General features: G+C 32.8%; 2 protein-coding genes across 8 annotated transcripts; one reads left to right on the forward strand and one right to left on the reverse strand.

Moving 5' to 3' along the window:
- Positions 1-141: 141 nt before the first annotated feature.
- On the forward strand, positions 142-2,521 carry LOC110671245 (probable peroxidase 61). The gene is made up of 4 exons (XM_021833662.2): positions 142-544; positions 1,324-1,503; positions 1,705-1,864; positions 2,063-2,521. Exons 1-4 carry the CDS (start codon positions 293-295, stop codon positions 2,488-2,490), a joined length of 1,020 nt encoding a protein of 339 aa, XP_021689354.2. The 5' UTR covers positions 142-292; the 3' UTR covers positions 2,491-2,521.
- On the reverse strand, positions 1,224-19,868 carry LOC110671206 (uncharacterized). 7 transcript variants are annotated; one of them, XM_058142304.1, is made up of 13 exons: positions 19,695-19,868; positions 19,003-19,265; positions 18,127-18,255; positions 16,506-16,609; positions 14,566-15,365; positions 14,332-14,454; positions 14,085-14,173; positions 13,800-14,000; positions 7,721-8,122; positions 6,957-7,040; positions 6,077-6,300; positions 2,868-2,952; positions 1,224-1,476 (listed from the first exon to the last, which is right to left on the reverse strand). In XM_058142304.1, exons 2-11 carry the CDS (start codon positions 19,135-19,137, stop codon positions 6,259-6,261), a joined length of 2,109 nt encoding a protein of 702 aa, XP_057998287.1. In that variant the 5' UTR covers positions 19,138-19,265; positions 19,695-19,868; the 3' UTR covers positions 1,224-1,476; positions 2,868-2,952; positions 6,077-6,258. The 7 variants fall into 7 exon arrangements, with proteins under 7 accessions (XP_057998287.1, XP_057998288.1, XP_021689304.2 ...); XM_058142305.1 differs by lacking the exon at positions 1,224-1,476 and adding an exon at positions 2,367-2,501; XM_021833612.2 differs by lacking the exon at positions 1,224-1,476 and having other exon boundaries at positions 2,618-2,952; positions 19,015-19,265.
- Between the last annotated feature and the right edge of the window lie 3,292 nt (positions 19,869-23,160).

Consider the following 23,160-nt stretch of genomic DNA (forward strand, 5'->3'; position numbering starts at 1 on the left):
TGCACGTTATTTGCTTCTTACATACTTAAATACCATACCATGCAACGAGAAATGTTAAAGTTGAAACTCCTTCCTTGGCCCATGTGTACAGCCTATTAGCCCTCTGCCTTTCTTCACACTCTTCCTCATTAATAACTTCAGTGCTAAAGCCTAAAATTCAAATATTAATATGATATTTTATCTAGCCTGGCGTTATTGGTAATGCCACGTGGACGAAACCCAGAAGGCTAGTCTATATAATGATCATCATTTATGGCACATTACTCCATCATCAGCTAGGTATTGAGAGAGAATGAGAAGATTACAAAGGATGGTGTTTTCTCCTCTAGTGGTTGTTGCATTAAGCTTGTTTACTGTAGCAATTGTGGAGGCAGCGGTGACTCTGCAACCGCCGGTGAAGCTGAAGTGGCAATATTACAAGAGGAACACCACGTGCCCTGAGGCAGAGGTGTATATAAGACACCAAGTAGAGTTGTTTTGGCAAAAGGATAAGTCCATTACCCCAAAGCTTCTCCGCCTGCTCTACTCAGATTGCTTTGTATCTGTAAGTACTTGTAAATATTTCTCCTCTCCATAGCTTTCAATCATTTCTAAGCCTATTCAACAGAAACAGCCAATTTTTTTTGCTAATTAATAATTATATCAATTTTAGATAGAAAAGGCCAAGTTTTAAGATGTGAAACAATAAAATTAATTGGACAAAAAAAAATCTAAAGATTTACATTAGCGATCGTTAATTAGTTATCATAATTGCAATTAAAGAGACTAAATTTAATTTAAAAATTAATGATAAATTACAGTAGTCTTTAAAATTTTATGTGATTAACAAATTGGTAATTAATTTAAATTCTACAATCAACCAATTGCTTTAAAATTAATTTGAACATTTTGAATTTTGTCAACAATTTTTTTTAGTAAATTACATATATCTCGTAATCTATCGAGTTAGACCTAATCCTAATAAAGCGCGCTTTTAATTGGGATTTTCTCCATTTATATGAATCAAAATTTTACTTAAAAGATAAAGAGTCCTTCACCGCTTGTACTAATCTTGTTTGGTAATTTTATCAACAACTTTAACACATTAACATCTACATCTTGCTACCGCATATTTTAACAGTTGAATAGAATTACTCCAATTTTAAAGTTTTGGCCCATTCTATCAGAAATTAAAACGGTTGGATATAATTGCTAATTTACGTAAATGTTTAGCTTTTATATCCTATTGAACTTATTTTTATTATTGCTGACCAAAATTATTAGCTTCCATTTAGTTATGTTTATTCTCTAGCTAAAACAACTAATAATTTGACCCAAATTCAGGGCTGCGATGCATCAATTCTTCTTGATGGACCAAATTCAGAGAAAACTGCACCACAAAACCGGGGACTCGGTGGATTTGCACTCATAGACAAGATCAAAGAGGTTCTTGAAGAACGGTGCCCTGGAGTCGTCTCTTGCGCTGATATTCTTAACCTAGCAACCAGAGATGCTGTTCATTTGGTAAGAAACCCTACAAATCCTACCTTTATTGATATAATATAAATTGGGGAAATTTTCCCAATAATCTTTGCTTCACAAAAATCCAAAAACTTCAAATGAAAACATATTAACTAATCAATGCAATCTAGTCCTTGATTATTATATGTAGGAATGCACAAAAAAATTCATGAGATATGTTTAATGATCTAAATGAAACAACAGGCGGGTGCACCATCTTATCCTTTATATACAGGTAGAAGAGATGGAATGACATCAAGTGCTGCATCGGTAGACCTCCCATCACCGTCCATCCCATTGTCAGAGGCATTGGCATACTTCAAATCTAAAGGCTTAGATGTGCTGGATTTTGCAACCCTCTTAGGTATGAATCTAATTTCATAAAAAAAAATACCTATAGTCTATTCTAATCTGCAAAATCATGATATTAAATGCTCTCTGATTTTTCCATGATTTTCTAGTTAGGCTAACAATGTTAGTAGCTATCCATCCTATCTGCCCTGTCGATACGATCCTGTACATTTTCCAGTCAAATAAGCGTATGTGTTTTTGTGTACAACAGGGGCACATTCACTGGGCAAAACCCACTGTCGCTATATCGAGGACCGGTTGTACAATTTCAATAATACAGGAAAGCCAGACCCATACATGGACCCAGCATTTGCTGCTGAAATGAGAAAGCTATGTCCACCCAGAACCAAAAAGAGCCAATCTGATCCTCTGGTGTTTCTAAACCCTGATTCTGGCTCTAACTACATATTCACAGAGACTTTCTACAAGAGGGTTTTGTCCTACAAATCTCTCCTTGGTGTTGACCAGCAGCTGCTATTCAGTAATGACACACTAGAGATAACACAAGAATTTGCTGCTGGTTTTGAAGACTTGAGGAAGTCATTTGCTCTATCAATGAATCGGATGGGAAACATCAATGTTCTAACGGGAAATGCAGGAGAGATACGCCGAAATTGCTCGGTTGTAAACAAGAAATAACAGAATAACACCTAATATATTATCTTTATAAGGATAAATTCATCAACATAAACATACTCAGCAAAATGATAAATAAATGATTGTTTTGTCAGGGATAGAGCTAAAAAACAGAAATAATAAAAGCATGAGCATGAAGAATCTGTTTTCCATCCATAAATAAAATTACATAACTATTACTTCAAGTTCAGAACTTGATTTTGATGTTTAGACCCTCTACAATCATTTGATCGTGTTGTCTCTAAGAGGTTTGAGTTCTCTTCTCAATTTCACATATAAACAGAAGTGCAAGGATCAAAATTTTCAATACATGAGTTGTACACTAAATGTATGGTATAATAAAATCTGTGAAGGAAAAATAAAAAAGGTATTTGCCTAACCTGTCAGGAGTGTCCACGGCAGAAAATTTATCAGGAACCAGATGCACCAAAAAAAAAAAACTTGTTGCACTTTTTGACCCTTCCACTGCAAAATGAAAAACAAAACCACAATTCAAATAATACCATTTATGAAAAATCCTTGAATTGACTCTAAATATGATTTATATAATATGGTCCAGCTTCAAATAGAATGCCATTGAGCACAAAAGTGCAAGAAATGAATTCATTAATGTAAAATGTCTGATCACCCTTCACATAATCACCTTAGCAGTTCAAAACTTCAAATGATAGTTAAGCATAAATAATGACAAGCTGATGATGAAAATGTGCTGTCTAAAATTAATAAAACCTCTTTAAAAAGTAAGCATGCAAAGCTTACATCAGTTTCCTTGACCTATATTTGGCAACATGTAGCTTAATTATATATTTAGGTGAGGTCACTCGTTATAGTTGATTTTCAAGAGATGTTGATCACCACACACCATGCTGACTTACATTGTTTATGAAATCAAATTTTAGTGATGAAATTGAAACAAAGTTTAATGATCATGGTGAATTATCCCCAAAGTTCAATAAACAATGGTGCATTTTCTAAGGTCAGCAAATTAGCACTTTCTTAGATTAGCAATTGACATCTCATACCATTCAATTAGCCCTAGCAGGACATTTTGGTGACCACTTGTGACTACCTTTGTTTGCAACAAGTGCCCCAGAGATGACATTTTCTGTATGAATATCATTTACTACATCAACTTCATCCAGCAGCCCATAATACGGAATTAATTTCTTTCTCTGCCTTCTTGATATCTCCCATTCATCTTTCATGACAATTATAATATCACAACAGCTGAATTCACCGTCTTGGCTCCCAAAACACTGCCACTTGCTGACAACACCCACACTTTTTGTAACTCCTTTATTATTCCCTTTTTCAAGAACATCTACAAGAATCTCAGCACCTAAAGATCCAGCTTTGGGAATGAATTGAGCATACCCAGAATTTTTTAATGACACCTCAAATTCTCTTTCTGAAACTGCAATAGATTCAAAGCCAAGAATCATACCATAGTTATCTTGATTTGACGGTTTAGATTTGATGTTGGAGTCTTCCATTTTTCCAGCAATAGCAAAGAACTCACCAACCTTCAACTTTGATTCAAGATTGCTTTTTTCTTGCAGCTGGCAACAATTACAGAATCATTTTCTTTAAAACCCTGATGAATATTTTCTTCTTGAATTTGGTATTTCTGCTCCAATCTTGAAATCGATCTTTGGGTTGTGCAGCTTGAATCGACTCTCCAATCGTTCCACTTTCTGATCCAGCACTTCTAGTTTTTTAAATTTCTGCTCCAGAAACTCTTCAAATCTTTTAAATCCTTTCTCATTAACTTTGTGCATGCCATGTTCTAGAGCAAGAATCTTTTATTCCCAAGATAGTTTTTCCATAACCTGATGTTGTAACACCCAAAACAGGAAAAAGACTGATAGAAAAAGACTTGTTTCCAAAGAAAGAAAGGGTTCTTGATTCTCAAAGAGAAGAATAGGAAGACAGGGAAAGAGAATTGTGAGGGGAAATCAAGAAAAGAAGATAGAAGAATTTCAAGAAAGAAAGAAGTAAAAAAAGAAGAATAGAGAGAAGGGCAGAAGAAAAAAAAATCTGAAAAAGGGAAAGAAAAGAGAAGAAACAGAGGGAAAGAGATGAGAAAAGAAGAGAGGAAAGAGAGAAGAAAAGAAACAGAGAGAGAATAGAAAGGAAGAGTGTATGCAGAAGCAATCCCTAAGATTGTACTGCTCTGATACCACAAGTTAGCATTTCAGAACCATAGCAGAGCAATTGAGAAAGAAAGGAAGGAAATTGAGAAGTTAGAGAGAGAGAGGAAATGAATTATAGAAAGCTCCTTCCTTTCATAGCCTAATCAATACTATAACTGTCAGTAACAGCTGCTGAATTCCTATTGGACACTGTAAACAGGTTACTAGCTACTGTAACTTCCTCTAAGTACCTACTAAAGCTGGTATAACTACTTCCAGCTGATCTAAGTAACCTGCCGCTACAACTGTGGCATGCTCCCGGGATCCTCCTGAAGACTTCCTCAATCCTCCTTATTTTTCTCCTTTGACCTTTGATATGTAACATTAAGCTTCTCAAAATTTACAAACAACAGCAAAGTGAAAAATCCTAAAGTTTGGTGGGGAGGGGGAGAAGGTTTGACACACATTTTAGTTATTCCTTTATCATAAACAAACACTTTGGCCCTCTAGATTTATAAAATTCAACATTTGAGTAATTTTATAAATTAAAATGACATATTTTTACCAAAACTACATCTTTCCCTTAAAACTATAAGAAGTATAAAATATATCACACATATTATGCTGCAAAATAAAAACTAAGACTACCTACCAAAACTATTTTAAAAAATTTCATCTACTAACAAAATAAAAAAGCAGAAAAATTCACATGGTACAAAGAAATATGTGCCAAGATCATGTGAAATATCTGTACCAAACAAGTATTTTTCAGTATGCAGATAGTACGGTTTGAACAGAGCCTAAGTATCTATTACCAAAAGCAAAGGCCGAAAAATTCACATGATACAAAGAAATAAGTGCCAAGATCATGCGGAATGTCTGTATTTGAACAAGCTTTTTTCAGTATGTAGATAGTAAGGTTTTAAGAGAAACTTTGTATACCGTTGTATCAATAATAAATTATAACAAGAATAATGTATCTTATATTCAACATTTTTATTAGTAATAAATTTTATAAGGACTGGATTAGATAGATGGCTCCAAGAAAAACCAAACATCTACCTTTCATTCAATCATTCTATATAATGTATGCTGTTCCAACTATTCTTTCATTTCTCCTGAAATTTGATCCAATTAAACACAATTATTTCTCACCTTTTGACCTTTAACTAACCTATAAATGTTGTTGTCATAAGTAGTGTACAAACTACAAAGAGCAGAAACATGCCCCATAACCAGATACTTTCACTAATATAGGCATTTATAGTTTCTAAGTAACTTGTTAAGGGACCACAGCAAGAAACCGTCTGAACAAAACATTTATTTGCAGAAAGTTGCAAGTGTGTAAAACAAACTCTGAAGCTGAACAGCATTAATACACATGATTTGATAATTTTCTTGCATCAGGCATATTATTGCAGTGAAGGAAAGCAGAACCCTAACCACACAGTAGTTACCTCACAAAAGTTATGAAGGAGATAATGAAAGTACAAAGATCTGAACAACGCCTTTGAACGGCAGCGCTACACAACTCCATTGTAAAAGACCCAAATAACTTTGTAGGTATTACTCAAACTTTACATCACAGACCATAGTTGCAGTGCTTCTGTTGGTAGAAGTTTACAAGAAATGGCACTGCCTAGTCACCATTCTGAGCTGCAAGGTTCTTGCTTTTTATCAGCTGTTCAAAAAAAAAAAAAAAAAAATTTCATGAAAAGCAGTCATGATAGAAAAAAAAATAGCATAGAGTCAAGCATAAGCAAAAGATAGCATTTCCCTTCAAGAAAGAGAGAAAAAAAAAGACTTTGTAAAGAAAATCAACAACAACAAAAACAACTAAGCCTTAATCTCAAACTAGTTGAGCCTTATCCATTATCATGTTATCAAATATCCATCTTAACATCTGAATTTCCGCCACACTCATCTTATGGGTATGTTGTAAAGAAAATCAAATAAGCAAAAAATTAAAGGATTTCTTTTTTAAAATCCATTCTTTTACTTTGTTGTGTTGCATGAACAACAATAACTATGTTGTGTTGCATGAACAACAATAACTAAGCCTTAATCCCAAACTATTAGGATTAGCTATTTCAATACTTTTTCACCATTTAACTTTGTTGGAAACCAAGACCACATCAATATGCGAAACCAAAACTAGTAAATACTTTGATACCACTTTCCTTCATGTTATCTTAAGTCTCCCCCTTCCCCTTTTCACTCCTTCCTCAACCAACTTATCACACTTTCATACTAGGGCATTTGATTCTCTATGTTGGATAAAATCAAACTATCTTAATTGACGCTCTAAATAAATGAGCAAATAAATAAGCACCAAACCTTGTAAAAGTACTTCTTGCGCAATTTGATTGCCGTGCGTATGCATCTTTTGACATTGATCTTTGGCAGTTTATCATTGAAAATCTGCAATGATTTAAATATACAGGGTCAATAGAAGTCAAATCAGCCTCAAATCCAATCTAGTTGAGGTTAGCTATAAAGTGCTTTTCCCTACAATATACTCAGTTTAGGGCATAAGAGTTGATTAAAAAAAAAAACTGGCAGAAAAATAAAGATAATTAATAGGTAACTAAAAATTGTAGATAGGTTGACATGCATCAATTTGACTTTTGACAAGATCATAAATTTCTTCGAATGCTACTCAACATAATAAATCCTAGAATATTAAAGTCAGTAATATGCTATGAAAGATTGCTGGCACTTATACAGGATCCCATGATCAAAACATATCAGGAAGTTTTTTTGCTATGACAAGAACTCAAGAAGAGAAAAACTACTCTATCTTTAAACTTTTTCTTTAAATCTTTTCTTTTCAAGACATCCCATACAAGCATTTTACCTGATATACACTTCAATAAGCAAGACAAATGCTCTTCTTAACTGGTCATACATTACGTCATCAGGGAGAGAGAGAGAGAGAGATCATCAACAAGTAAAGAAGTAGACACTGGGCAAAGAAAAATACATGGTCCCAGTAGTTCACAAAAGAAAATTTGAGGATTAATGGTAATATAAAGTGTGTCTTATCCCAAAGCTTCTCAAATTAACTAGATGAAGCAAGTAATTGACAGTAATGCACCTGCCTTTATCATATCATCAATTGAGCGAGTTTCTCTAATAATTTTCAGCCGGTTCATGATGAGGATTGCTGCTACACAGAAGACAGGTAATTCATCATCCCCATTTTTAGTTGATGAGACTACAGTGCTAATCTGCATTCGTTCACTTCTTGACCAAAAACTCCTTGTCAAACCACAAAAGGGATAAGCTGATACCGACTTCATTGCAGTGTCCTCAGAGATGGAGTGGTCCATATTTCCATGCTTCACTTGTGAACAATCATTTGAACTACCATTACCATTTTCTGTGCTTTCTACTTTTAATTCCCCTCCAGAATCCCTTGGAAGATGTAGCACCAGTGCCTCCAGGCAGTTCTCTTCTAAATCACAGGCCAATGATTCATCAAAATCAGCAGCCCACATCATCTGTATTAAAGATGATCTCATAAAAATCAGATCTAATAAAGCCAACTCTGAAAATTCAGAAAGTTATTATCTTTCATCATTTCTCGGTACTACTCATCTATAAAAACATGTTTAAATTTTAAAATACTATGTTCATCAAACTGCACGATTAGGAAAACATCTGTCACCAACGAATACAAATTCACCACAAGAAGATGAAGGGGCCAACAAAAACCTATCAGTTAAGCTTATAATTGTCTTCCAACTATGCTGAAACCAATTCAAGATAATATAACCATGGTTAAAACACGAAATCTCTTTAGCACAAATGCCAGATCAAGGAAAAATTAGCAATTTCAGATTCAGCTTTCTTTCAATGTCATCTTCAAAGATGACAAAATAGGGGCACATTCAAAGCATTACTAAATCATCATTTAATAAGAGGATTTGGATTTGCCTTAATCATGTTAGTATCATAATTGTGTCAAACTATTCTAACACAAGAATAGGTCATATCATTAATCAACCTGCCAATTTGAAAACAGCAATTTTTTTTTACAAGGGCCATTGTATCGAGTTGCACAACTATGACCCATAACCATTTAACAAAATTCCAGTTATACCCCAGTATGCATATTCAATTGTTAACTTTAATTGAATTTTTAGGAAAGCCGAGGTTAAATTTGTCACTCCAGAATAAAGAAGAAAAGAACATGTAAATGGATAATACCATTTTGAAAGTCGACAGCTTTAGAAAAAAAAAAATATATATATCTCATTCCTGTTATTGAAATATGATGACCCAAATACTATTATGTCAGAACTTTTGGCAGAATGTGCATATGAGATGCAAATGTTATTACTACTTCTAGTTGTCTACTACATTTATCAAATATTATGTACTCTAAGACATTAGGCAATTTAAATTACCATTTTTTTTCATTGTAACAGAGCAATCCATTGATATAATTAACGATAAACTTCAACTTTATTTCAAAAATTATGTAGATCTTTTATCCATATTTACCATTATTCATAAGTAGCACCTGTTCACTGGACCACAACTATAGCCCCCATAGAATATCGTAAACAACACAAGCCCACCTCATTCCCATCATGACGAGGTATAGACAGTGGCGAAGGCAGGGATTTTGGTCAATGGGAGCAACTATACAAGTCTAGTTTATAAATAATAGGTGTATATATGTCAATCAGAGATATAAACAAACCTAGCCGAGCCAAACTTTAAAGAGTTCAGCCTTGGTTCGTCAAAATTTTTTCGAATTCGAGCCTAACATCTATAAGTTCAAGCTTGACTCGTTTAGAAAACGAATTCTAAAGGAATCAAGCCAAACCAAACTTTTTATCGAATTGAAACTCGAGTAGCTCGACTCATTTCCAGAGTGAGTTTAGATTTATGGTTATGAAGTTCAAACTATACAATTTTTATTAGCTCTCATACAAAAAATAACCTAAATTTCACAAAAAAATTAAATTTAAATTATAAAAAACTATATTTAATAAATACATATTATATATTGATTGTATCATAATTTTAAACAACATATTATTTTAGAACATTTCTAAATAAAATAATAAATATTTATAATATAATGAAATACAATAACTAATATAAATAATTTTACAAATGAGTTTAATCACGAGTCTATTTAACAAGCTAGCTTGCAAGCTTGTAAATTGGCTCACAAGCATTAACGAGCCAAATACTACTAAGCTCAAACTCGGCTTGTTTTTAAATGAGCTCAAACTCAACTCATTTTCTAAATGAGCCGAACCGAGTTGACATTTTTTCGAGCCAAGTCTTGAGCAACTCACAAATAGCTTGGTTCGTTTACAGCCCCAATGTCAATAATAGTGAAGCCACTTTCAACAATCATTTAAGCAACAAAAGGAATAATATAAAATGATAAATATGATTTACACTTGAAGCTTTTACAATTATCCGAACTGGTGATAGGGAATAAGCTAATTTGGATGGAGTGGTATTACCCCAAAGTAATCACTTTAAATAACTCGGCTCAATCTTTCAAGTAGATGGGGGATGTGAAGAGGATGTTAGTCATAGGATTAAAGCCGGATGGTTGAAGTGGAGACGTGCCACGGGAGTTTTATGTGATCGTGAGATTCTCAATAATTTGAAAGGAAAATTTTACCGTACAACCATACAACTGGATATATTATATGGTAGTGAGTATTGGGTAATGAAGGAGCTATATGTGTCTAAGATGAGAGTTGCGAAGATGAGAATGTTAAGGTGGATGGATGACCATACTAGACTAGATAAAGTCCGTAATGAGAGTATTAGAAAAAAGGTAGGAGTGGTGCCAATTGAGGATAAGTTGAGAGAAGGGAAATTGAGGTGGTTTAGTCGTGTGAAGTGTAGACACACGGAGGCTCCAGTTAGACAAGTAGAGCACATTGGGTTAGAAAATAGAAAGAAAAGAAGAAGTAAACCTAAACTGACTTAGAGGAGGAGTAGAACAACATGACCTAGAAACATTACACATTTCCCAGAATTTAACCCAAAATCATTTAGAGTGGATAAAGAGAATCCATATAGCCGACCCCAATAAATTTTTGGGATAAAGGTTTAGTTGAGTTGAGTTGAGTTAAGTTGTAGTAAATTTCTTTAATCATGAACATAAACATTTCAAAGAAATATTTTGATTAAACTTAATTAAATACATTAAAGGAAATTTTTTGTCTACATCAAAGTCTATGGCCCCACTTCATACATCCAACTAATATAAAATTATCATAGGAGAAAAATTATGTAGGCAACCTATCATGATTAAATGATTTTAGACAGGAACCACTCATTTTTATCTCATGTATCATTCATGATTGGGTGGGTGTACTCGTACATACCCAGATGTAGATAAGAACTCAAAATTAAATCCATCATAATCTTTAAAAAGGAAGAGAGAGAGAGAGAGAGAGAGAGAGAGAGAGAACAATTTTATACATTTTCTATGCACTAGACATTATATTTTAATCCCTAGAACAAAGTGATCAATCAATTAAATGTATAAATTTTGAAACAACCACAAATAGATAAAGCCTGTAGGATGTCTATTTGTTTTTGGTTTTTGTTGCCTAATTGTCAAAAAAAATTTACAAAAATAAAATAATTTTTTTTGGTGTTTTAAAGCATAAAAATAGGTTATTGCAACAAAGGAAAACCCTTCGACTTCTTTTTCGAAAATTTAATTTTCAAAATCAGAAACAAAAACCAAAAACAAAAAACAAAATTAATACCAAACAACAATTTTCCAATTTGCAACCTATATGGTCAATTGATTCTCTATTCCATGTAATTTGTTACAAAACATTATTATGTCATATTGTCCATGTGAATTCATAGTTTTATAGACGTAACAACAAATAAAATATTATCATATATAGGTTAAATAAGAAGGATAAAAGAAGTGGAGAGATGATAATTTTTTTAGGTTCTTTATTTTTTATTTATATACCAATTAAGGGCCTTAACTAATTGCAATAATACCAATTTGAAAATTGATTAAAAAGAAACGAGTCATAATATTTTCCAACAAATAAAAAGTGCCCATTTCATTATAAAAAACAATTATTACAAAAAAAAAAAAAAGCAAAATAGTAATTTTCAAAGGATTTAAAAAAGTTTTAAACTCTTCTTTTGTTATTAAACTATTTTAGGTCTATTATTCGAACCAAGAGCTTTTATCCCTTAACTTTCCATGTTATTTTAATTTCTATTTTTAAATGTTCTTATTGTGGTTTGCTAGCACACAAATCTTATTTATTAATTGATGATTTAAGTTTTTGATGGAGGAACTAAGTTTAACTGATTTGAAGAGTCAAGTCAGAATTTTAGCCGTGGCAAAGAAAGGATCTCAAAAGCTTTGGAAATTTTAGGGATTCCTATAGGTCAAGTCATTATATGAAAACAAAATAGATCAAACTCCAAAAAATTTTTTGAGAAAAACATGAAGAAAGAAAATGACAACATGAGGATAATAAGCAAATCTACCAAATGATAAGGCAAACAACCACAATATTCATGTTCTTAAAAGAGACAAACAGCTTTGAGGAGATTTGTTCAACAATTGGTCAGAATAACAAATGATATTGTCAGCCCCATAGCTCAAATGAGCTTAATTTTGATGATAACAAAACTTAAAAGAATCATGCTTAACCATTATGCAAAAGTCCATTTGAGACAACCTAGGCTACATTCAAAGTCAAAGCACTTCAATGGAGTAAAAATTACATGATGTGAAAAAGGCTTGAAGAATGTTTGAAGAGTGCAAAGTCTCAAGCATGTCCTTAATTTTTATTTTCATTGGATTTTGTACAAGGATAGAGAGTTGGATGGCCAAGAAAATCATTTTACTCTAAATCCTTTTCAAACCCAAGATTTTAAACAGGTTTTGTGCTTCATGATAAAATATTTTATAGGCCTAAAACAAATCTTTAAGTGTCCTTTTGAAATCCCAGATGTTAGCTAGCATAAGCAAAATTAGATGTCTAATTTTAAAAATAGACGGCTAATGCTCTGGGCCAAATTGAGTATTTTTGTGGTTTTCAGGCATAAGCAAAATTAGATGACTAAGTTTGAAATTAGAAGTCTAATTTTTTCAATCCTACAGACCTGTCACATCAGTAGAAAAAGACAAAAATCTCTTTTCATGTCAAACAAGCCGTTTGATGGGCAGTCCCTCTCTAAATTCTAGTCAAGAACACATATATACCTTTATTTTAGCCATTTTGAAGTAATTGAAAGCCACTTAATTTGTGAGAATTTATGAGATTTGTGGAGAGCTTTCAATCTTGAGCATTTTACTATTTGTGCACTTCCTGACAAACAATCTCTCTCTTCTTTATTCAAATATGTCATTGTGAATTGAGTGTGACTTCAAATCAAAAATCAAAACCTATTTAAAGGTATTGTGAAGGTTGTCAAGCATCTTGGTGAAGCTTGAGAGAAAGTTAAGTGTATGAACACTAACAGTTGACAAGCACTCATGAAACTTTGTGTAGATTGGCTTAATGCTTGCCCATGAAACGAACTTATTAGCGGAGAGAAAAGCTCAAAGAAGAACTTTGAGTAGTGAATGTAGGCATTGGAAGCCAAATCACTCTAAATCTTTGTGTTCACTCTTCTTAACCCTACTCTTTTATATTTCAGTACATTAAATTGTTTATATTGATATATTTGTTCTAAGTTAAATTGCTTGGATGTTTGCTTGTTTATCTTGAAGGGTTGTTGCTTAAATATCACTTGAATCAAATTATATTACTGTTTTTCCATATTTCTTAGTTCAAAAACAAATTATATTTGTAGTCAAGTGATCTACCACCATTTGTTCTTTTGTTTTAGTCATCTTAGCACACAAAAACATATCTTGATCTCACATGCCGAAGTTCATAGTTTCTATTTTCATTAAGGCTTCAAGCAAGAGCCGGAATATTGACTAGTCCAATGCAACCCTCCCCCCTCTTGGACACATTCTTTGGGAAAACAGACATGCATTTAGCAAGGTAAAAATGCAAAACAAGAACCATTATACACATCTACTTGTTGCTGCAAATTTTCATGTTCCAAAACAAAAAAATTCCAATAATGGATAAATAATGATGTAACCAACGTCATAAAGTTGTTGTAATTTATGATGGATGGCTAAAGACTACAAACCTCCCACATCTGAAGAGCCTCATCAAAAGATAACTCTCGACGGAAAAGAACCATTAGCATTCGGAACGCAAAATGGAGACTTTCAGCACCTATACGTGACAAGTGTGCGAACATTTCTCTATCTGTGAGTTCCAAGATGTGCCACAATGCTTGCAACTGTTTCATCACTCCAGTTGGTCCCTCCATCTGAAAATTTTCATGCTGGAGAGGTGTAAAACCATTTTTTAGTCGTAGAGAAGAAAATAAAGATATCTAGATAAACAAGTCTGCAATGGTTAGTAATACCATTCTCCTTAGAAGCATCTCAAAACACCAAAATGCATCAGCATCATCCTCAAAGAGGACAACAAAAGGAGACAACAAATCACTCATACCTAAAATCAGAAAACCAAAGAAAATTGGTGAACTTTATGTTCAAATTTTCCAAGACCAAAGTCAATTTTCAAAATTTAGCATTAGATAATATTTATAGAAATAACACATAATTATAAAGGATTGTTAGAAAAATTAAGAAATAAAAAAAGGTCGAAACCTTGACAGTAACCAGTGGCAGGATCAACCCATGCATAGACAGCAAGGATATCAGACATCCTAGCTAAATTTTTCTTATCCTCATAGAATTCAAGATGACTATCTGTTCGTACCACGTCAACAACTGGAAAACAAGAAATGTTGGCTGCTCAGAAGAACAGTGATAAGATAAATTCATGGCATAGCTTCACTGCCTTTGAGATAACATGAAAAAAAAAAAAGCATAACCAAGTACCTATTCGATGCAAAGTCCAAAGCCATTCAGATACTTTGTCATCACCTCTAGCCCCTCCTTGAGAAGCTGCATTTAACAAGGGTGTCTCCGGAGCATCTGATATTCTCAATCTGTTCACTATTTCTTTTTCATAATCCTGATTATTAGACCGCAATACTGGTTCATGATCATCATCATGAACTATTTCAATTTCAGAGTTGTTGTAATGTGAAACATCGTTAGATGGTGAACCAACCAATTCCATAATTAAATCTATGTTGTTATCAATTTGAAAACTGTGCATTCTGTCATCTTGAAATCTTAATTTTTGTTGAGCAGAAGGTTCAAAATCATGCGCAATACATTCTTCCTCATCTTCTCCCCGATCAAATAAATCTGTGACAGGTAAAGGAGGAAAATCAAAATAACTCTTTGCTACATATTGTGATTCATGAGCTTCACTCCCTCTTTCAGGCGAACCACTATTATAGGGGCCAGAAGTGGGTAGAAAACAAGAATCATATGTTGCACTGTCTGTGCTTCCCCTCACACTGACAAGCTCACCAGAATCACTAGAACTTTCCCTTTCACATGCATATGATGTTTCTGTACAATTATTATTCCAATCACTATAATTCTCTAATTTGTTAGCAGTATCAATAGAAGCATGTCTACTTTTGACTTGAGCTTCCCCTTTCCCATCATCCTTGGATGACATTCTCATATCCATAACTTTGGACCCCACAACATATGCAAGTACACCAGTTCCTACACTTGAATGCATCACTTGACATTGCTTAATCAGTTCCTCGTAGCGCTCCCTGCATGAAAGGCTTCATAAAGTTGTTTCATCCAGACAAAGTTACAATAATCTAGAAATTAAAAAATGTTAGTCACTCCAAATCCTTCAAATAAGTAGCTTAACCCAGAGAGGAGGTACTCACTGCATATATCTAAAATGTAAACCACCCCATTCATGACAATGCAAGAATTATGGGTGTAGGCTGAGCAAGAGAAAATAGAAGAGAAGAAAATATGAAGATGAGAACAGTAAGGGAAAAAAAAGGAACTTCATAGCTCAACCTAGAAACTAAGTCTAAATCTCTGGGGTAAATTTGGTAAAGATTGGTCTTATGTTAAGATCTTATTAATCAAGAAACACATGATCATCCTTTTTTTCTAGAAAAGCAGAAATAGAAAACAAAATCATGTGGAAAGATAATTCACAGCATCAATAAATTAAGATTTTTCTTCACAATAAAAAGTAAATAGAGATGACAAAATAAAACCGAAATTACATGAATAGGTTTTTCCTCCAAATAACTACAAGCCTAGGCATCCATAGATTAACATAAAAAGTACAAGAGAAGGAGAATGAACTCAATAATCAGAAAATGCAGAAAACACAAGAATTGCAAAAGATAGAAATAATTTGATTTACCAAGATTAGTTGACGTAGAACCACAAAGAATACTCAAAAGGGGAAAAGAAATAAACTCTCAAATTTTATTAATTCTCAATTTCCAATAATAATCATAATAGACTCTCTAATAAAATTCCTAGATAACATAGGTATTCATACAACAACAACTAAGCCTTAACCCCAAATTAGTTGAGTTCTGCTATATGGATCCTTTTTTGAAATTCAGCTTTGTTGGGCACCAAGTCCACATCAATACCAGACATCAGTATTTATAGTATAACAATATTAATCTTACTACTACTACTACTAGGATTAAGTACCTCAAAATAAGAAAATACTAACCAATCTAATTAGGAACATAAAACCAACACTAACTTCCAAAATAAAATGCTACTTCCTAAAATTAGTAGACTTAAAAGACCTAGTAGAAGTTCCTGCATAATTATTCAATTAGTTACATGCAAGCAGTGCAGCTGAAGAAATAGCACCTTAAGGAAAGTTTATTACAGAAAAAAAATGAAAATAAAAAACATTAGACCTTCGGGCTGTCCTCAGTTGCCTTCGGTACTCAGCAGTGCTATCCAATGCGTAACAACCGAGAAGAAATTCCCAAACTTCTGGCCTTATTGCTGGATCCACACCCTATGACACGCAGCAAATGAGGTAATTACAATTATATAGAAGCCAGAGGAACAGATAGGATCATCTTTTAGGGTAACAGGGAAAGCAGGACACTGAGACATTGAAATCAATAAACTAGTGAACAATGCAACATTAAAAAAAATGCCCAAATATAGAGAACAAGTGAAAAAAGAAAAATGTGAGAAGGAAGTAGACTGAACAAAAATTTAAATGAATAAACATAAAACTTTCAAGTTGCAACTGCAGACAAAGCTAGACAATATGAAATACAAGAAAGATCCTATAATCTTAAAGCATCCACGGCAGGTATGCTATGCTGAGGTTGATCATCATTCTAAAGGTGAACAAAACATATGCAAAATTTCTACAACTAGCAGCTCAAACTCGTTTAGCCTCCAGCAAGGAAGGCCTAATAACCCTCCAACAAAATGGGTGACGATATAAATACAAATAAACAAGAAGAGAAATGAAGTATAAAAGCTTGCTTTTAGAGAACCATATCAAACTATTCAGAGCTATAACATGGAGTATCAGCATGTTTATTCACAATTCAAAAAATGCGACTCACATTTAGTATATATGAAAAAACAAAAACTAAAAATACATGTCATGTGGTTTAGTGCTACTTTACTGTGGAACTGTGGTTCTTTCTGTGTCAATTTAGAAACCGATGTTTTTATATGTTATCATTTTTAATATAAATTTTGGTTAACATTATTCAAATGACACTTATGTAGTGCTTGTATGACATAAAATAACACTTGAGTATTGTCTACATGGATGACCAAGTGGCATCACATCAATACCATATTACAATTCTTTTTATTCTAAAATATAACATATATAAAATTATATATATATATATATATATATATATATATATATATATATATATATATATATATATATATATATATATATATAGCTTTTAGGGGGATTTCTTTGTGTGTTATCCAACTTGAATGGTAGACATTATTTTGTTATCCATTTTTTTTTTTGTAGTTGTCTGCTGAATTTTATAAAAGGATTCCTGTCCGCTGTCCTTTCTTCTTTCTCAATGAAATTTCATCTCTTATCAAAATAATATGCAGCAACAAATGCTCCCAACCTCAGCTTTTTTAGTATGGTCAAGCTACAAAGCCACATCCCTAATCAATGGAAAATTTCATGTGGAAAATTCAACAGATACTGAACATTAGATTAGACTAGAATTGCATGAAAATGAAAATGGATTGAGATGCTTATTAAATGACTTCCATGCACATATTATGAAGATACCCAAATCTTAATTGGAATGAATTAATCATGATAAACAATCATGAAAGACAAGAGCATTAAGCATAATAATAACTTTTCACAAACCCCCCTCACAGCCCCCCAAATCTTATTACTAATATAACTTCAATGAGTAAAAAATATGAACTGAAAAGGGTAAGTTTTCTATAGAAATGAACTAATAGCACATGTGAATCAGCAGCAAATGATTTCTGGATTATGGCAATGATGAAACAACATACCCCCAAAACAATAGACTTGAGTGCTTTTTGAAAACCAAAAACCTTCCCATCAGTATCAAAAATTGCCTGCCACTTGTCTGGTTTAAGCATTCTGCTTAGCTGCCCCATAATAGAATCTAATGTGAGAACCTTATTCAGATAATGAGAAAACCAATCATCATTACAATTACATTTAAAAAATAAATTTAAAAAACATAATAAAAAAAGGGGAGCAATTCCATCCAAATTGAGCAAGTCACACTAGAAATAATGTCTTTTCAAACTAGAAACGTAGATTAGAATTCCCAATATATATAATAAAATGACTAACGTGTCATCCCTATGGTCCAGGCATATACTAAAATCATTTGACTCCAAAGGGACAGGGATAGAAGACACATGATCACAGTTAATGATCTCATACATCTATCCTACCACTACTGAAGTCAAGCTATTGTTCTCAATTTCTCACTTAATTTCTAATCAAGTCTCTTCTTACTTCTCCGCTTCATATCATTCTTTTTATCCTATTACCCCACAATCTCTCACTTTTGGCGACAGTTGGGCATGCCATTTCGCAGTTGATAAGAAATTTTCTTATTTCTTTGTATTCTTTCCCTGTAAGTGCATAAGTGGCAACACTTTTTACGTAAAGGCATAAACCATCTAACATATGTAACATTCTGCACAGACAATGCATTTTGATTCTTGAAGAACTCGCTACTCAAAGTCTGATATCGACCAAATGAACAAACAACTTCCTAAAGCGCCCAAAGAATATTTTAAGTGGAAAAAAGAAAAGAAGAAGAAAGAAATGGTGTTGATTTTCATCAATAATCATAGTAAGGTACACAAACAAACAAAAAGAGACAATAAAACGGTTGAAGAGAGTCTTACAGCAATAACAACCTTTATGGGCGATTGAGAAAGACAAGGCTCTCCGATATCGCGCACTATTGAACCAACCTTCTGCAAATTCACTGCTCCGGCTTTTCCACAACTCCATTGCTTTTCGTCTTCTCCAGACGACATTTACAGCTCAAATAAACCTCTCTCTCTCTCTCTCTCTCTCGCTCACACACACACACACACATACACACTCACACTCAATCTTTCCTTATCATCATCACCAGCGAAACTCAATTTCAAAAACCAATCAACTGCACGCAAAAACAAAAACAACACGTAAGCTAAACAGAATAAATGTCACTTAAAAACAAACATCTGATTGCAAAAACACGAATCAGCAACAATACCCACCATTTAAACTAATAAAAACGAATCAAAAAAAGAATTTTGATTTCTGTGAAACATAAATTATCAATAATAAATCGTAATAATCAGACATAATGAATTGGCATCACAAATTTCCGATTAAAATGAAGCCAAAAAAATATTTACAAAACCCAACTCATTCAACATACAAATTAACTTGGAATGAAACCAAATGGACACATCCACTGAGAGTATAGAAAAAAAAAATGAAATGGACTTTGATAATCAAACGATGATCAGATGATTTGATCTAAGAAAACCAAAAAAAAAAAAAGATAAATGCATGTATACACAGAGGAAGAGAGAGAGAGTACCTGAAGAAGAAGGATAAAGAGAATGAGATCTCTGAGAAAGGTAGAGGCAGAAGATGGGAAAGGGAGGAGCTCTTCCTCCGTCGCCATTAACAATTTGTATAAGAAAGGACCGTTTCTTCTCTCTATTTGTCTCTTGCTTGCTTCCCCTGTTTTTCTATTTTTTATTTTTTCGTTTTGCGGAACCATAAGCACTTAATCACCCTAATTAGTTAAAAATGGATTTAATATCTTGTCATTAGTAGTGGAGCCAATTCCTAACCTAAATAAGCCAAAAAAAAAATTAAAGAAAAAAAAACTTTGATTAATAGATTATTTTTTTAAAACAATGATTAAAAGATTTAATTAAAAATTATAAAGTTCCTAAATTTCTGTATTAAAATTATTTAAATTAATTTTTTTATTTTAACTCATAACTTTATAGTCTTAAGAATTTATTTGACATTATTATTAAAATTATTATAAAAAAAAGCACATTTTAAATATTTTAATTAAAAAATATTAAAAAATAATTTAAAATTAAATTTAATAAATTAAAATAAAGACAATAAAATAATAAAATAATTTTTTATAAATTATTTTGTTAACGATACTTAAAATAATATTTTTTTCTTTTAAAGTTAACCCTCCGATCTTAATATTAAATAAATATTAAATTAAAATTTATTAATTTTAATTTAAAATTATTTAATTATATATATATATATATATATATATATATATATATATATATATATATATATATTAGGAGATTGATAACTTAATATTAAAATAATTTGATACCTCTGAAATTTGACGAGAAACTTAAAAAGTCATTTACATACGCTTTACGCCTAATTATTACAAATAATGCTTGTATCGTTTATAAAAGTAAAATGAAATAGCACTATTAATTGAAATAGTGAAATATAAAAGAAAAGTAAAATTTAAAAAAAGTAAAATTAAAAAAAATATTATTAAATATTGTCGCAAGAGTTTTGCAGTCACCAGATGATTCTCACCGAAATGGAAAAGTGAGAAGTCGCCACTTTAATTTTGAGGAAAATTAAAGAAAATCATTTGTAAAAATTCATAAAGCCACTTCTAAAACAGATATTTTAAATTCGGGATTCGTATACAAGTGGAGAAAGTGTTAGGCACCCCAGATCGTCCCTCAATAAGGACAAGTAGACTTAATGATGTGCTCTTTATAATTTAAGACTGATAATTTTGGGGTTAAAATTATAATATTGCTTCCCATTATTTATTAAAAGCACATTTGATATTTCACTGTTCCGAACTTCCCAATAACACGAGTATATGAGATGTCCCTAAAGTGAGTTGATATTGTATTTATTTAATTTGTTATGTATTTATTAAATTCCTCTCTCTCCGAATTAGGACTCTAATTTTAAAGAGGTATTATTTAGTCCCTAGAGATTCATAATGAGTGAGGAGGACTCTCGGCTCACACATCATGCACCTCATCATCGGCATCCGAATAATTGAGGGTGCGATGTTTATAGTGAATATACATAAACCGATATGGGTATAAATTTTCATTCATTTTAATTAGGACTCTAATTCAAAAAGGATGTGTTAATTAAGACCTAGAGAGTTTCCTTCATTAATGAGGACTCTCAGTTAATAAAGGAAGGTCTCATCATCGGCATAATTATCTATAAAACCTTTACCCAAATCGTTTCATATTAAACTATTTAGTGTTTTACGACAATGATGTCTTATTGGGCTAAGCCGAACCAAAAGAAGAACTTCCTTTATAATATGAGAGTATAGACTCCAAGAAGGACTCTCCATTGGGTCCAAATATAAAGTTTGGAGCTATTGGAAGGACTCTCCCGCTAACCGAACATTGAAATATGCTCGATAAATCCGCTGAAGAGTGCAGAATAAGCGTTGGGGTTTTCAAAGAAAGGACTCTCTCCCGATCTCCCCTATTTGCATTGAATAAACTTTATAAAACGTAAAACTACGGGAACTTGAGGAAAGGACTCCCTCTCGAATTCCCATACTTATGAAAAGCGAGTCTGATAAAGACGTAAAAACTACGGAGGTTCAAGAAAGACCTCTCTCCTGGCCTCTCATATTTATAAAGGATGATTTTTATAACAAAAATAGAATTGTGGGAATCCGAAGAAAGGACCCTCTTTCGAACTCCCGCTGAAGAACGAGAATATTAAAAAAAAAATGTAAAGAATAAAAAGATTCTATATGTGTCCATGACACATCTAATTGTGCGTTATTTTCCGATCTCTATCACTATTCGAACTCTTTTCACTCTCTTGGTTTCTGATCTCTTATTGATTACTCGAACTCTCCATGTTTATCCGAACTTACATCTACTCGCTCTTATTATATATCCCTCTTTAATCGAATCCGAACTCTCCACATCATCATTCTTGTGTTTATCTTATTCATATTCGAACTCTTTACTAACCTTCCGAAACTCCAGTAACATTTACATCATCCGAACTCTTATTCTTACACTAACAAAAATAAAAATCTTTTGAAATGACGTACGCATTACTATAGCGTGCAAAAGGTAACATTTGTGAGATAAGTCAATATAACACTAGTCTATGCTAAAAGTTCAGCATGATTCAATATCCTAAAAGTTCTTATGTAACAAATACAGCCTAGTTGCATTTAATCAACAGAGGGACTGTTAAGACGTTTACATGTAATGAGCTACCAGGGTGATGGGAGAGCCAATGCCAATGTCTCACGTCAAGATGGGGTCGCTAAGGCTGAGCCTACCAAGAGTGCCTTTTGAGATGATGGTGTCGGGAACAAGATCCTAATGATGAACCAAAGCTGGATCACCAAGCTTCTGAGCAAATCTACTGAAAAATGAGACTGGAATATTAGGACTTCTGGAGGAGGTTCTTTAGAAAACACGTTTCTAAAGCCCTTTTCGCACCAATAACTTTATATTCCAGGAGATGGATGAAAAAAACAGAGATTAAAACTTGAGACAGAAGATCAAAGTGCCAAGAGAAACTACAGAGATCGAGATTTCAAGATCAAACAGCGAAGGACTAATACCCAAAATCTCAAAATTCAGACCAAAGATCCCTTATACAGTGAAGCTTTCAGGTATTTATAGTAAACGGGGTCTTAAAATGAAGGGTCAGGATTCGAATAAGAAAAAATAAAGAGTTTATATTTAGAAGGACAAAATCCAATGGCTTGGAATTAAAGATGATCAAAATTGAGGGTTGAGATTTAGTTCAGAATTCCTTTGTCCTTTCTTTTCTAATTCAATAGTTGAGGGTTTCGCTTTACAAAATAGATCTAAAGGCTGGGAATGAAAAGTGTCGAATCTGTTATTTACTTTTAATCTAATGGCCCAAAACCCGTCCTTACAAGTGAGATCAGTGATGTAGATTGAGGCATACCAGAATGCTTTAACTGCCTCAGATCCAATGGTTTTCATCCTTACAAATGAGATGGATGGTGGAGATTGGTT

The sequence above is a fragment of the Hevea brasiliensis genome, unplaced genomic scaffold, assembly GCF_030052815.1.
Source record: "Hevea brasiliensis isolate MT/VB/25A 57/8 unplaced genomic scaffold, ASM3005281v1 Scaf409, whole genome shotgun sequence".
In the NCBI taxonomy this organism is placed as follows: domain Eukaryota; kingdom Viridiplantae; phylum Streptophyta; class Magnoliopsida; order Malpighiales; family Euphorbiaceae; genus Hevea; species Hevea brasiliensis.

Excerpts from the sequence above, each read along its gene's own strand:
- LOC110671245 (XM_021833662.2), top strand. The coding sequence starts at position 293 with ATGAGAAGATTACAAAGGATGGTGTTTTCTCCTCTAGTGGTTGTTGCA. Across the intron at positions 545-1,323 it reads ACTCAGATTGCTTTGTATCT|GGCTGCGATGCATCAATTCT; the intron begins GTAAGTACTTGT and ends ACCCAAATTCAG. Across the intron at positions 1,865-2,062 it reads GGATTTTGCAACCCTCTTAG|GGGCACATTCACTGGGCAAA; the intron begins GTATGAATCTAA and ends TGTGTACAACAG.
- LOC110671206 (XM_058142304.1), bottom strand. The coding sequence starts at position 19,137 with ATGTCGTCTGGAGAAGACGAAAAGCAATGGAGTTGTGGAAAAGCCGGA. Across the intron at positions 18,256-19,002 it reads CCATAAAGGTTGTTATTGCT|GTTCTCACATTAGATTCTAT; the intron begins GTAAGACTCTCT and ends TATCTGAATAAG. Across the intron at positions 14,174-14,331 it reads TGCCACTGGTTACTGTCAAG|GTATGAGTGATTTGTTGTCT; the intron begins GTTTCGACCTTT and ends TTCTGATTTTAG.